This window comes from Chionomys nivalis, chromosome 11 (assembly GCF_950005125.1).
Source record: "Chionomys nivalis chromosome 11, mChiNiv1.1, whole genome shotgun sequence".
Taxonomy (NCBI): Eukaryota; Metazoa; Chordata; class Mammalia; order Rodentia; family Cricetidae; genus Chionomys; species Chionomys nivalis.
This window is the reverse complement of record NC_080096.1, coordinates 18,394,695-18,411,008: the sequence shown is the minus strand read 5'-3', so window position 1 is coordinate 18,411,008 and position 16,314 is coordinate 18,394,695. Positions and strand designations below refer to the sequence as shown.

Genomic DNA, 16,314 nt, shown 5'->3' with positions numbered 1-16,314 from the left:
CTGCATTTGTTCCATCTGTAAACGAATCAATTCCAACTGCTGTCGACAAGTACTGAGTTCACATGACTGTTCTCCAGGATGCCAAGGGTCAGGACTTGGTTGCCACACCTGAGAGGATAGTGACTTGGAAAGGCCAGGAGCAGGCTGGAGTCCCAAAGGGAGCACTCCACTGTTGCTAGCATGTGGTCCATTCCGTTCAAATACTGCACCACTGCCTGGTGCCTTCTTAGATTCTGGCAATACTTTGTATACATCCTTATTTGCATCAGATCTTGGGTTGGGGAAGTGGCCTCGGAAATGTGGATCTGAATATAATGTCTCTACCATGGCTGGCTGGTTTAGAGTAGACTCCATGCTAGGAATATCAAACTTCCTCAACTCTCCCTCTCTTTCATGGCCGACTGCTGGAAACCAGGACTGCTGAATCCCATTTTCTCCAGCAGCACTAGGGAGATACATGAAATCTCTTGACAGGCCTGGAGAACGTTTCACTGCACCGAAGTCTCCATTTCTTGTCATTCCCACACCTTCAGTCAAGCCTGACAAGGGGAGTTTAGAGGAAGAAGGCCCAGAAGGTGTAGAATTTGGTTTGGCAGGAGAAGTCCCCAAAGTAGAAGGCATCACATGGGCTGTTGGAATGGTTATGTGGCTTTTGATTGGCTGGAAAGAAGGGCTGCCACTTGAGCTGCAGAAATCTGTAGAGAGAAGAGTCTCCCATGAGTCAAAATTAAAGACCAAGCTTTCTTGTTTGATTGCTACGCCAGATGTTTTCTACTTGTCTTCAGACCAAGGAGAGAGTCCTATCAGAAGAAGCAGGTAGGACTTAGAAGTGGAGGCTCATGCCTGTAATTCTAGCACTTGGAAGGTAGAAGCATAAGAACTGTCCCAAGTTTGAGGTCAGTAAGGGCTACACTGCCAGTTCTGGGCCAGTTGTGGCTAGAGTACCATCCTTGTCCCCTAAAAAAGAAAGAAAATCAAGCAAGGAGACACAACAACTTGAGAAATATTTGTTCCAGTATCTCAAACGCTATTATTTATAAGATATGCCAGCAAAAGACAACAATGGCTTCATTTTTAACTTACGTTCCCTGTATTTCAATAAACTCTTGGTGGGCATCAAGCAAAGCTGAAAACTAACTTAAAAAGAAATTCATTTACTATAAAGGAAATGCATTAGGCCCTATTCTTCTGGAAGCTGAACAAATCTAACTTATAATCTAATCTAATAAAAATAAAATTCCTTCCAGGGAGTACCAAGCCCTCTGACCTCCAAAGGCTCCTCAGTGAAAGCAAGCAATGAGTCCAAGCCACCTGAAGACAGAAGAGACAGACGGTGCTGCTGGGGTCCAGGGCAGGAGCACAGCATCTGAGTCAGGAGTGTTCCCTCCCACACCCCAGAGTCGACTGCCCGGACATTTGAGGTTATTCTTAGTAACTCTCAGGTTTCACCCTAGCACACTGAGCATGCTCAAATGAGTAAATACAGAAATCTTCTATTTTGTATTTTGTTCTCCACTTGCCCACTTGTCCGTATTATAATGTGATTTTACACTGTTTTTCAGACTAAATTTTGATTTGAGGCCCACCTGGGCTACATAGCTAGCTGGCAGTCAGCCTGAGTTTATAATGAGGAGATCCAGTCTCAAAACATCTCCAAAACCAAACAAGTAACAAAAACCAAACACATACCAATCCAAGTTACCCTTGTAATATATGTGAAGTATCCAACTTCCTATATTCAGGTTATCCTAGAGGTATAAAAAAAGATTATTCTAAAACAAAACAAAACAAAAAACCCCAAAACAACAAAACCCAAAAAACTAAGTCTAAAGTGAGTTTATACCTATACATACCTATAATCCTGGCACACCTGGGAGGCTGACTACAAATTCAAGACCAGCTTGAGTACATATAAAGATGTAGGCAGGCTGGGCTATGGAGTCACTCTGTTCAAAACCAAACAAACACACAGAATTCCTCCTAAAACCTGAATAATCTCTGGTAATATGCATTAGTCTCAGTGGTGGTGGTGTACACCTTTAATCCCAGTAGTCGGGAGGCAGAGGCAGGAGGATCTCTGTGAGTTCGAGACCAGCCTGGTCTACAAGAGCTAGCTCCAGGACAGGTTCCAAAACTACAGAGAAACCCTGTCTCGGGGGGTGGGGGGAGGAGAGGAAATTTCTGAGTTAATGGACAGATTTTGAAGTTTAGGACTTAAATATACAATGAGTTAAAGGTTAAAGAATACTGCCTTAAGTCTAAAACCAGTAGACTCTATTTGATATCCTAGGTATCAGCTTGAGGATGAGAGCACCACCCTAATGCTCTCCTAAGAGGCCCCCAGCCTGTTCCCACAGCATGGTTATGGAGGAAGACAGACTGGAAGGGCTGCCAAGACAACCAACTCACACCTATGCTTTAAAATAGCAATCCGCCCCAAGTCTGCTTTGTCTTTTAGAGCATTCTGAAAGAGAGTAATAACAACACTCATTTTCAAACTTGTACTATATTCTGTGATTTTCAAAGGTATTCCAGATTTAGTGTGTATGGGATTTTAAGTATAGACAACCACAGTTCCTCAAACTATGAAGCCTTTGATATTTCAAAGGTATAATTCTAAATCTCTTAGTCACATCCAGTCCCCTTAAAAAACAGTCCATTCTTCCCAGCAACCCTCCTTTCATGGAATGGAAATAGTTACTGCTAAAATCAATCAGTTCTGGCCACATTCCACACTGGTTATCCAAGAATGCTAGTTTGTTCCAGCCCAGCAACTACAGGTTGAATAATTCTGTTCTGAAGCAACTGGGACCAAAACTGGTGTAAATACTGGAGTGGAACAGGGATATAAATGTGACTTTATGATATTTGTACAGATTTGAAATCTAAAAAGCCTAACTAAAAAATCACGTAGTAAGTGCCTGTAATCTATCAGTTGTTTTCCTGTCTTTGGCAACATTGTGATTTCAAAGTCAGCCTGGGCTACTATATGAGACACTGTCTCAAAAAATCTAAAGAAATCAAAACCTCATGGCATAGAGCTGGGTATAGAGCAATTGCCTAACATGTTCAAAAGTCTTCAGGTTGATTTCTGGCAATACACACAGTCACAGTATATAAACAAAAAGGGCAGAAAATCAGGCTGGGGGAGATTGCTCAGTTGGTAAAGTACTCGCAGTGGAGATTATGGAGACTTGAGTTCAACTAACCAGCACCTGATGTGGGATTCCCCTCTGTATGCAATGAATGTTTTATTGCTATTGGTTAATAAAGAAGCTGCCTTCGGCCAATGGCCTAACAGTAAAGCCAGGTGGAAAATCCAAGCAGAGATGTAGAGAGAGAGCAGGCGGAGTTGGGGAGACGCCATGTAGCTGCTGAAGGAGAAAGATGCCAGCTGCCAGTCAGAAAACCTTACGGGTAGGTCACAGCCTCATGGTGACTCACAAATTAAGAGAAATGGGTTAATTTAAGATGAAAGAATTTTCTAGAAATATGCATAAGCTAGTGGCCAAACAGTGTTGTAATTAATATAGCTTCTGTGTGATTATTTGCGTCTGGGTGGCCAGGAAATGAACGAACAGTCTCCTCTTACAAGCACCCATGTAAAAGCGGAGCAAGAAAACAAAAGCCTTTCATCCCAGCGCTGGGGAGACCAAGACAGGAGGATCCTTGAAACCTGCTAGTCAACCAGTCTGAGTCAGTGAGCCCTAGTTTAGCTGGTAGACCGCCTGTGCTTGTCTAGCATGCAGAGTCCTGGGTTCAGGCTCTAACACTGCTTAAACTGGGTGTATAGTATATGCCAATTTTCAGAAAGTGGAGGTAGTTCCAGCATTTAGGATACAGAGGCAGATGTTTCATGTCATTCTCAGCTGCGTGGCAAGCCCACAATACATGAGAATGTCCCAACAAATAAACTGATCAACCAGAGCCAGTGAGATGACTCAGCAGTTAAAAGCACTTTCCCTCATGCTTTTACTGCCAATCCTGACAACTTAAGTTCCCTGGGACTCATATGGTAGAGAGAACTGACTATCACAAACAGACTTTTGACCACCACACTGTACTGTACCATGGCATGTGATCACAGGTATAATTCACACACACACGAGAGAGAGAGAGAGAGAGAGAGAGAGAGAGAGAGAGAGAGAGAGAGAGAGGAAGAGAGAGAGAGAGAGAGAGAGAGGAAGAGAGAGAAAGAGAGAGAGAGAGGAGAAATGTTAAAAATCATATGTAATAAGAATCTTTTCTGTTTTTTATTAACTTTGTTTAATGCTTTTAAGGTTCATATAATTCAAACCACCTGAGTATTTCATTTATTTTATTCTAAGGTCTTATATTGATATATAACCATTCATCTGCTGTGAATGTTTTTCAACTTTTTGTTTATTATGAATAAGGCTGCTATGAACATTCATGTACATATGTTTTCATTTCTCTTGGCTATAAACCTAAGAGTATAATCATTAGCTTAAAAGTTATCTTCAGGAGGATATATCTCAGTTGGTAGAACACTTGTCTAACATGCATGAAACATGTGGGTTTGATCCCTAGTACCATAAAAATCAGGCATGGTGGCACAAGTCTGGAGTAGAATCAGAAGTTCAAGGTCATTCTTAGCTATATAGGGAGTTTGAAGCTAAGTTGGAATACAAGAGACTTGTCTCAAAGAAGGAAAAAGAAAAATCTTTGTATTTAATCTTTGTAGGAATCGCCAGATCATTTGTTCATACACGTGCACACAGTACTTTATTTTTGAAATAGGATCTTGCTATGTAGCCCAAGCTAGTCTTGAATTAGTGTGCTACCATTCCTACTTTATTATATTTTTATTAATACATATTAATAAAAAGCTGGCCACAGTGGCACACACCTGTAATACAAGCACTTAGGAGGTGGGTGCAAGTAGATCAGGTTATTCCTGACAACAGCAAGTTCAAAGACAGTCTGGTCTACACAAGGCATTGTTCCCAAAACCAAAAAATTAACATACAAATTTTTTTTAAAAGTTTGTTTTACTTTACTCATATGAGTGTTTTGTCTGCATATGTGCATGTGTACTACATGATTCCCTGTAACTAAAGTTACAGATTGTTGTGAGTAACCTGATGTGGGTGCTAGAAAATAAACTTGGGTCCTTTAGAAGAAGTAGTGCTTTTAATTGATGAGTCATCAGTCCAGCCCCATAAATACTAATTTTTTGTATATTTGCTTTGTTTTTTTTAGGAGACGTGGTCTCACTATGTAGCTTTGGTTGTCCTGAACTCTGTAAATCAGATCAAGCTGGTTTTGAACTCATAGACCTGCCTGCTTCTGCCTTCTGAGTGCTGGGATCAAAAGTCTGTGCCCGATAAATAATAATTAATATCTTTAGACCTTCTGCCCTCTAGGCCCCACCTATATGCCTTGTAAAGTACTGATTGATAATTGGTATTTCAGTGCAAAAACAAGTGGCAGAGATATTAAAGATACAAAAATGTTATATGGGAGGGATCAATTAAGGAGAGGGATGGAGAAAGTCTCATAGGACTACCGGAATATGCACAGTAGTAAAACTGGTATAGCTAGTAGAAGCAGCTAAAGGATGGGAATAGCACACAAACGGGCCTAGATTAAAGGAAAAAGAGACCATGAATAAAAAACAATAGACAAAGGCTAGGCCTGACTGGTAGAACGCTTGCCCAGCACTTGTAAGGGCCCAAGATTCAATTTCCAGTACCACAGAAACAAAAACAAACAAAAAAGAGGTCTGCGTATTCATGCCATGGTAAGACAACAAATTTAGTGATATTAAAAAATAAGAAATAATTACTCATTATTATTCAGATTCCATAACTGGATAGCTTGACCCTATGACCATTCTGTAAATGACAATATATGTGGAATTCAAACTGAAATGGTGGCGTATGTTGACAATCCAATCACAAATCCAACCTTACCCTCTGCAATGTCTGAGCATGATGTTCCAATGGCTGTGTCCCCACTGTCAGCTATGCTTGAACAACGGCTGAAGCGGCTACGAAAGGCCTCTGAGATAACTGGTGTCTGCCATTCAGTTCCCAGAGAACTGCTTTTTTGAATCACACTGGAACCTGTAATAAGAGACATTATTCACTTTGGTGTAAACCAGCTGATGAAACTCAATTAAGTACTTTTTTGGGGGGGTTAAAGTCAGTAAATTTTTATTTAGGGGATTTCACATGTAATTCCTTCATTGTCCATCCATGTTGCTGAAGTTTCAATTTCTCAAGATAACCCTTTTTCAAATAATTGGGAATTAATCCAGTTATGTTATTCGTCCTATATGACAAGAACATGGAAGTAATAAACTAATTACCTGGAGCTACATTCTACCTCAGTTTGACCTACCTACATTACAACACCTTATCACTAGCAACATAGGATATACAATAGATTGTTGCTCTAAATATGCACTATAGTGATAATTTGCAAAGTGATTCTTAAAACCTCAACAGCAATAAAAATGCTCCCAAAAGGTTGCCTACTCACAAAGCAGTACATGGAAAACCCTAGATGGATGTTTTTTTATGGTTATTGCCACAGCAAATGAGAAATTGCATTCTAAAAGCCTGGTAACAACCATTTCAAAGAACTTTTTTGTTTTGTTTTATTTGTTTTTATTCTATGTGGTGTTTTCCTGCATGTATGTCTGTGTGAGGATGTCAGAACCCCTTGAACTAGATCTATAGTTGTTAGCAGCCATATGGATACTGTCAATTGAACCCAGGTCCTCTGAAAGAGTAGCCAGTGCTCTTAACATCTGAGCCATCTCTACAGCCCCATTCTGTTTTGTTTTCAAGACAGGGTCTCTCTGTGTAGCCTTAGCTGTCCTGGAACTTGTTCTATAGACCAGAGATCTGCCTCAAACTCAGAGATCTGCCTGCATCTGCTTCCCAAGTGCTGGGATTAAAGATGTGCTACCACCATCAGGCTGAGTTAGTTGATGTTTAATGGAAACACATGAGACATGAGAATGCTGAAAGATGGGTACCTAACAAGAAGCCTGGCATGGTGGCACACATCTATAATACTGTACTCGGGAGGAAGAAAGGTCACTCCAAGTTCAATGACAGCCACATTTACATAGCCAGTTCCAGACCAGTCATTGCAATAGGGTTCTACCTCACCCGCTCCCCCCTCTCTCACACACACACACACACACACACACACACACACACACACACACACTATATATACATATATAGTGTGTGTGTGTACATATATATATATATATTGAAATCTTGAAGCCACAATACTTTAATTTACAGACAAGTGAGCTTTTATGTACATGTCCAGATCCAATATCTACACACATTCCTTTACATGCTTTCAGATTGGGTGCTGTTAGCATTCTGAGCACAAATATTCTTCAATGTATAACTTATGTGGTCTAGACACCACAGAATGGTTTAATATCACTGGCCTCTACAAACTAAATACCAGCAGCAACCCTCATTCAATCACGATTGCGTGAATTATCCTACATGTGCCAAGGTCACACAATATTTCAGTTCCTTGTTGAAAACTATTGTTAGGGGCTGGAGAGATGGCTCAGAGGTTAAGAGCATTGCCTGCTCTTCCAAAGGTCCTGAGTTCAATTCCCAGCAACCACATGGTGGCTCACAACCATCTGTAATGAGGTCTGGTGCCCTCTTCTGGCCTGTGGACATACAGACAGAATATTGTATACATAATAAATAAATAAATAAATATTAAAAAAAAAAAAACTATTGTTAGTCAGAACCAGGGTTACCCTCAACAGGTCAATCCAGATACATTTAGATTGAAGTCAATCTAAAAAGTTTAAAGTGGCCGGCCAGGTGGTACATGCCTTTAATTCTAGCACAGAGACAGGTCTCTTTGGGTTCAAGGTTAGCCAGGGCTACATATCAAGTTCCAGTCTAGCCAGGGTTACAATAGAGAGACCCTGAATACAAAAAAAAAGAAAAAAAAAGAAAAAAAAGAAAAAAAGAAAGAAAAGGTGTTATCTTGAGGGTAGTAATACAGAGAGAAAGCACATAACAGGCCGGAGAGATGGTTTACCAATTAAGAGCACTGGTTGGTTACTCTCCCAGGGGACCCAGGTTTGATACCCAGCACCCACATGAAGGTTCACAACCATCCATATCTCCAGTTCTATGGGATCTAAGGCCCTCTTCTGGGCATCAGGCATGTACTTGGTGCATAGATATACATACAGGCAGAACAGGCATACACACAAAATAGTAAAAAAAAAAAAAAATCTCTAAATGTAAAAAATTAAAACACTTTACTTTCTGAGCATGTAAGAAAAAGCAAGACTAGTAGAATTTGACTTTAAAGCTTGTTGCATATACCAACAGGCAGGTTAGATTATGATTTTTTAAAATTAACAGTCATAGAAATGGCTCAGTAGTTAAAGTAAACTGCTCTCACTGAGTATCCAAGTTCAGTACCCAGCACCTACTCTGGGTGGCTCACAGCTACCTGTGACTTCAGCTCTAGAGGGAATTTATCACCTGCTTCTGGCCTGGCCTAACACCTATACTCATGTGCACATACCCACACATACACTTAATTTTTTTTAAAAAAAATTTAAAAAAAATCTTTACAAAATTTATTAATATACTAACAAAGCCAGTATTTTAGCTAAAACAAGATGTTCCCAAGTTTGAGGCCAGCCTGGACTACATAGTAAGCTCTTGTCTACAAAATCAGTAAGAATCAAACAAAACACAAAGCAAGTCCTAAAAATACTTAAATCCAAATTATTTTTATTTCTGAGACAATATCACCTATGCCTTTGAACTCTTGATCCTCCTGCCTGTCCTCAAGTATGTGTGCTACTGACTTGTTTTATCATTCGTTAATTCCTTTCTTTTCTTTCTTTCGAGGGAGATGTAGCTCAATGGTAGAGTTCTTGTTTTACTTCTACAAAGTTCAGGGTTCAAAGCTTAACAACACCAAAAACACAAAACAAATACATTATTTCTCTCTTGAGGTAGGTTCTGGATGCACAGACAGCCCAGGATAGTCTTGAACCTGAGATCTGCCTGTCTCCCAAGAGCTGTGTGTGGGATGCACCACCATGATCTTAGAGATACATCCCCACAGCTGGTATACAAGAATTCCAATCTTTGTGGACTAATAGGTTGAGTGGAACACAGTGATCAATGCTGTTTGTTTCCCTCTACTACACACAGAAGTTAACCTCTGGACTCCATGTGCACAAGAGAACCCAGCATGCACGCGCGCGCGCGCACACACACACACACACACACACTCTCGATATAGCAGAAGTCAAAACTGAATACAGAAGACTACTGACCTGGTGAAGTAGCATGAGAAGACCTGTCATTTGGATATTTTTCTTGCATGGCCATCAGTACCTGAGACAACTGCAGAATTAAAAAGTAACCAGTCAGAACTTTCTAGTATCTTTAAAAATTATCTGTAACTCAATTCCCATTGGCTGGAACTAAAACAAAACAAAAAAAACCATAATCTTGATATAAGAATAACAAATTCAGTTTCCTCCTAACTCTAATAATGTGCTTCTGACATCAGACTGTGTACGTGTGTGAGTATGTGTGTGCGTTGGGGGGTGTGTGTGTCCAACTGCCCTGCTTCCAATGCCACCCTAACTCCTCCCAGCTTGTTTCACCCATGCTTCTTATCAACTAGCTATAAATCAAGGGTCCCTGATTCCTTCCTAGAGTTGATTTATTTCCTAGAATGTTTTACAGAACTCAAGGAATCTTTACACTTACTAGTTTAGATCACACCTGATGGTACATGTTTGTAATTCCAGCACTCAAGAGGCAGGGGCAGGAGAATTACCACACATTCAAGGACAGCTGACTTACATAATGAATTACAGGTCAGCCAGAACTATGTACCCTGTTTTATTTATTATTATTATTATTTTTTGGATTTTTCGAGACAGGGTTTCTCCATAGCTTTTGGTTCCTGTCCTGGAACTAGCTCTTGTAGACCAGGCTGGCCTCGAACTCACAGAGATCCATCTGTCTCTGCCTCCCGAGTGCTGGGATTAAAGGTGTGCGCCACCACCGCCCGGCTGTACCCTGTTTTATTTATTTATTTATTTATTTATTTATTTATTTATTTATTTATTTATTTTTGTACCCTGTTTTAAAAAATAAATAAATAGTCAGGTGGTGGAGGCACACACCTAATTCCAGCACTAGGGAGGTTGAAGCAGTAGGATCTCTGAATTCAAGACCAGCCTGGTCCACAAAGTGAGTTCTGACACAGCCAGAGCTGTTACACAGAGAAATCCTGTCTCAAAAAACCAAAAAAGAAAAAAAAGAAAGGAAAAATGAATTAATAACAAGTTTATTATAAAGGTATTATAGGGGCTGGAGAGATGACGTGGTGGTTAAGAGCACTGACTGTTTTTCCAGAGGACCAGGGTTCAATTCCCAGTACCCACATGACAGCTCACAACTGTCTGTAAATCAAGTTCCAGGGTATCTGACATCTTCACACCAATGCACATAAAATAAAGTTAAATAAATCATTTAAAAAGGGGGAAAAAAAAAGGCATTACAGCCAGGTGTGGTACTGCATGCCTATAATCCTACATACAGGATGCTAAAACAGAAGGAATACTGCAATTCTGAGGCCAGCCTGTGTTACAGAATGAGACTATCTCAAACAAAACAAAAACAGGAAAAAAGATATTGCAGAGGACACAGATAAAGAGAGCACAGGGCAATGGCAAATAAGGGGAGTAGAGCTTCAAAGAGCACACCACATCCCTTGACTCTGCTACTGATGGAGCAGCTAGAAATGATAAACTAGTGTTATAAAGGATTTACCAATAAACTTGGTCTGGAAAAGTAAAGTTACACAAAAGTAAAATTTAGATAAAGAAATCCTGCTACAAATATGACTAGAAGATAAAGTGGTATACTAGCCAGATTTTCTAGAAACTAAAGAAAAATAAAGCTGTAAGTTTAACATAAAGAGAACTTTAGGACTATTGTAAAGATTTGTCCACCAGGACTGCTGCCCATTAAGTTCTACTGCCATATCAAAAGAATTCTTCCAGACAGAATAACCCTGGTTAACGCCTAAAGGAATAAAAAAAAAAACTACCCCGGGGGCTGCCAGCCAACAAGTCAATTTATTAGCATATGGAAAGATAAATACCATTTTGAAGATTCTAAGGCTATTTTATTAGTATACAAAACAAGCAAGAGAAAAAAAATACTTACATTACAATAGCACACAATATAGTCAGGTATTCTCCCATATTTTACTTTGAAGACTATTTTAGAGCTGGGGAGACTGCTTGGCCGTTAAGAATACAGGCTGTTCTTCCAGAGGATACAGGCTTGATTCCCACATTCCCTTGGTGGCTCACAACTACCTTTAACTTTAGGAATCCAACACCCTCTTCTGGTTTCTGATGGCACTAGGTACACATGTGGTACACACACAAAAAAATCATCCAGATATATAAGATAATGATAAAACCTCATTTTTAAAAGAGTTATTTTAAAAAGCAAACCATGAGCTTGGTTAGCAGCAAAGGTCTTCAATCCCAACATTCAGAAGAAGCCAAAGCAGGTAGATCTGTGAGTTTGAAGCCAGCCTGGTTTATTTAGGGAGTTCCAGGGTAGTTAGGGATACACACACAGAGAGCATGTCTCAAAATACAAAAATAAATAAAAAAAACCAAAACAAAACAAAAGCAAATCATGGAGGCATAGCGCACACTACATGTAGCACAAACATGTAGTCCCAGTTACTCAAGAGGCTGTGACAGGAAAACTGCTTGATACTACAAGAAAGTTCAAGATCAACTTGGGAAATATATAGCAAGATCACATTTCAGAAAACAAACAAAAGGGGCTGGAAAGATGGTTCAGTGGTTAAGACAGTGTACTACTACTTACCGTAGAGGACCTGGGTTCAATTCTAAGCACCCATGTCAAGCAGGTAACCACCCCTATAACTCCAGCTTCAGGGGATCTAATACCCTCGTCTGGACTCCATATGGGCACCTACACTCACATCTCACATGCACACACCTACATGCATATCTACACACATATACATATAGTTAAAATTAAAAAAATATATTTTTAGGCGGAGGGTGGTGGCACATGCCTTTAATCCCAGCACACAGGAGGCAGAAGCAGGTAAATCTCTGTAAGTTTGAGGCCAGCCTAGAGTTCCAGGACAGCCAGGGCTAAACAGAGAAATCCTGTCTGAGGGAAACAAAAAGAGACTATTCTGGGTACATGAGACCCTACCTCAGAAAAGCAAATGAAATAAAGAAAAGGAGAGAGGGAAGGAAAGAGGATGAAGCCAAGCCAACTGTCAAGGTTAGGCAGGCTTTTCACTCAGGTAAAGCCAGACCTTTGGCTAGGCTGCAGGAAAGACTTTCAAGACCTGTCAAAGTGAAGCTAAGTTGGTGACCTTATTAAGTATTTAGACAGATACACATAGGAAAGACACTATATACATGCAGGCTATGGGTATGGGTTTCTCAAGAGGGTACATTAAGGTGTCTTTACAACTGCTGTACTATGATGCTGTGGCTAAGTTCCAATGCTCAAAGTATGTAATTTATAACAAGAGTTATGATTAAGCAGCATATAAGATTTCATTTAAAAAAGTTAACGAATATAGTTTTCTAAAGCATTTTTTAACATTTTAAAATATTTATTTATTTATTTATTTATTATGTATACAATATTCTGTCTGTGTGTATGTCTGCAGGCCAGAAAGGGGCACCAGACCTCATTACAGATGGTTGTGAGCCACCATGTGGTTGCCGGGAATTGAACTCAGGACCTTTGGAAAAACAGACAATGCTCTTAACCACTGAGCCATCTCTCCAGCCCAGCATTTTTTTTCAAGACAGTGTTTCTCTATATTAAGAATTTTCTTCTGTAAATGAAATTTTGTAAGATGGTTTCATGAAATGCACTGTTTAGACTCAAGATTACAAACATACCAGCCCTAAGTACACAATTATCTGTTGTTTTTAATGCTTTTGTTTAACATGCTGTTAGGAAATCAAACAAAAACGGGGCGGGGGGGGGCAAAAGGAATTCAGAAACTCTGAATTTAACAGTGCCCAAAATAATTTGGGAAAATTCACAAGATTCAATTCTTAGAGGTAAAATTCAATTTTGAAAGGAAAAAAGAGGGGTGTGTGTGATTATATGGTATAATGTACTTTACTGACCTCTACAGTTTATCTTAGCAACAACAACCCAAATGGTCATCAACTCACTGTGCACAATAACATAAATGAAACAAACTCCAAAATCACACTTCATAAAAGCATCAACCTAACACCCAGGAAGCAGAAACAGAAAGACTTTAAGTTCCAGGTTAGCCTGAGCTACACAGTGAGGCTGGAGAGATGGCTCAGTGGGTAAGAGCACTGGCTGCTCTTCCAGGGGACCTGGGCTGGATCCCAGCACCCACACAGTGCCTCAAAATAACGAGCTTTAACTCCATTCCAGGGGATTAACACCCTCTTCTAGGCTCTTTGGGCACTGAAGCACATGGTGTAGACATACATGCAGGCAAAACACCCATCATACACATAAAATAAAAATAAAAACAAAAACCAAGGGGCTGGAGAGAGAGGTCAGAGCTAAGAGCACTGGCTGCTCTTCTAGAGGACCCAGTTTCAATTCCTAGCACCCAGATGGCAGCTCACAACCGTTAATTCCAGTCCCAGAAAATTTAACACCCTCATATATGCATACATGCAGACAAAACACTGATGCACATAAAAATGAACAAATCATGTAAAAAAACAAAAACTCAAAGAAAACAACAAGAGCAAAATGCTTCAATTTATGGCTAGCCATTCAACTGCTGGCTAGTGAGTTAATGACACGGAAGGATAACCATGCACTGGCGACTAGTTATGTTTCCTGTCAACACCAAAACTACCATTTCATTGAGCCTCTTCTTTCGCCTTCTACCTTCGAACTTTTGGTTCTCTTTCTTGATGTAGGAGGGTCTTCTGTTTTGTGTTGATTTCATTGATTAAATAAAAAAACTGCCTTGGCCTTTTGATAGGACAGCAGCTTAGATAGGCGGAGTAGACCTAACAGAATGCTGGGAAGAAGGCAATGTGGCAGATGCCATGATTCTCCAGGCTGAGATGGATGTAGGTTAGAATCTTCCTGGTAAGCCATGACCCCGAGGTGATACACAGATTGCTAGATATGGGTTAAAGCAAGATGTGAGAACTAGCCAAGAAGAGGCTAGATATAATGGGCCAGGCAGTGTTTAAATGAATACAATTTGTGTGTTGTTATTTTGGGGTATAAGCTAGCTAGCCAGGCAGCTGGGTTTGCAACACTTTCTCTCCTCCCTACCTCCAGGACTGGTACATAATACCAGTTCCATTTTATTACCCTTTAAAGAGAAGAATAAAGGTGCCAGTACCCTTCTGTAGTCCCAGCACTGGGGAAGCAAAAGCAGTACTACTGCCAGTTGGAAAACTAGTGTAGTGACATCAGTCTAAAAAAATTAAAAACTGGGGAAAAAAAAGGATAACAAAACAGTAGCCCAATTCTGAGATATTTTCCAACTCAGAAGAAAATGACAAAAGTAGAACTCCCAGTCCAACAGAGTTACCTCAAAGACTTGAGTCATAGTATTTAGGAACTCAGTGCTCCTCTAGAATGGTCCTCCTATATCCATTTGGAACTAATTCTAGGAATGCCTTAGACAGCAAAATTCACAAATGCTCACGTTCCTTATGTAGAATGGAATAGTATTTACAAATAACATCTGTACACATTTTCCTATACATTTTAACCATTAACTCTAGAGCCAAGGTAATAGTCCACTCCTATAGTCCTAACTATTTAGAAAGCTAAGGCATAGAAGTTTAAGGCCAGTTTGGGCAAACCAGCAAGATACTCCCTCCCCCTGCCCCAACACAAACACACACTTATAATCCCAGCCTAGCTTTTTGTAGGTACTGAGATGGAACTTAGAAGCTCATGCTTGCACAGCAAGCATTTTACTCTCCTAGGCCCCTTATTCCCTTTGGTATATGTGTGAGATGTATATGCACATGTATATGTTTGTGTGTACATGGAGGTTAGAGGTTGATGGTGCACGTCTCTATCCCTCTCCACTTTTTTTTTTTCTCCTTTTCAGACAGGAACTCTAGTTCTCTGGTTTAGCTAGACTGGCTGGCCAGCAAGCCCCTGAAATCCTCATGGCAATGCTTCTCTAGCACTGTGATTGCAGCCATGCACTAGCTTTTGCATGGGTTTTGGGGATTTGAACTCGGGTCCTCATAACTGCAGCAAAGCACTTAACAAGCTAAGGTCTCTAGCTCACTTCATTCTATTTGTTGTTACATGATGCCCAGTTTTATAGTTATATCACAATTATCCGTCATATCTATTTCATGAATTTAGGGATGTTTGTACTTTTTGATATATAATTATTTACTTTTTGTAAATAATGCTATTAAGGACATTCACAGACAAGCTTTTGAGTGAATACATATATATTAATTTCTTTGAATGTACCATTGGTGTTCTTTGCATATTGAACCAATCATGGACTGAAAATGTACTGTGAACAGGAAAACTATCTATACTGAATAGGTACCTGACTTTTTCTCATCATTATTCCCCCAAACAATATAGTACAACATGTGGTACACACTGTGAACCCAGCACTCTAGAAGCTAAACAGGGGACCTTCAGCCTGGCCTACACAGTGACACCTGTATTAAAACATCAAATCAGGGCTAGAGAAACAGGGTAGCAGGTAAGAGTGCTTACTGGTCAAAGTTCAGTGCTTAGTACCCATGCCAGGTAGCTCACAACTGCCTGTAACTCCAGCTTCAAAAGATCCAAGACCCTCTTCTGATCGCTGTAGGAATTTAACATGTGCCATGTGCATGCACACACACCAAATACACAAGTCTAAAAAAGCAACCACACACCAAACTAAACAAGAAAAGTGTTTTGCACTGAGGAGACAGCTTAGAGGTAAAGCACTTACCAACCACTCATGAGTCCCTGAGCTCAAATCCCCAGAATCCATTTTAAAGGCAAGCACAGTAGCGCATCTGTAATCTCAGTACTCCTACAATTGAGATGGGAAGCATAGACAAAAGAATCCCTAATAGTTCATGGGCCAGTTAGCCTGGTGTAGCAAACAAAGACCTTGTCCCAAACAATCTGAAAAACACGGACTGACACCTGAGGCTGTCCTTTGACCTCTACACACATGCCATGTCCCAAGTGTGCCCACACTCACATGAATAAACACATACCACATAAAATA

General features: G+C 40.1%; 1 protein-coding gene and 1 non-coding gene across 5 annotated transcripts in view; both read right to left on the bottom strand.

The window, feature by feature from the left end:
- Cep85 (centrosomal protein 85) overlaps positions 1 to 16,314 on the bottom strand; it is a 38,969-nt gene that overhangs the window by 18,944 nt on the left and 3,711 nt on the right. For 2 of the 4 annotated variants that reach the window (XM_057784528.1, XM_057784527.1), the window contains 3 exons: positions 9,326 to 9,395; positions 5,937 to 6,089; positions 1 to 695 (listed from right to left, as the gene is read on the bottom strand). In XM_057784528.1, the coding sequence (XP_057640511.1) occupies positions 1 to 695; positions 5,937 to 6,089; positions 9,326 to 9,380 (903 nt within the window). In that variant the 5' untranslated portion in view covers positions 9,381 to 9,395. Of the gene's footprint in view, positions 696 to 1,267; positions 1,338 to 5,936; positions 6,090 to 9,325; positions 9,396 to 11,237; positions 11,278 to 16,314 lie in introns of those variants that run through there. The other 2 variants (XM_057784529.1, XM_057784530.1) reach the window with 2 other exon arrangements.
- On the bottom strand, positions 6,480 to 6,600 carry LOC130884517 (small nucleolar RNA SNORA32). Its single transcript, XR_009058044.1, has one exon. It is a non-coding gene; the product is annotated as a small nucleolar RNA SNORA32 (small nucleolar RNA).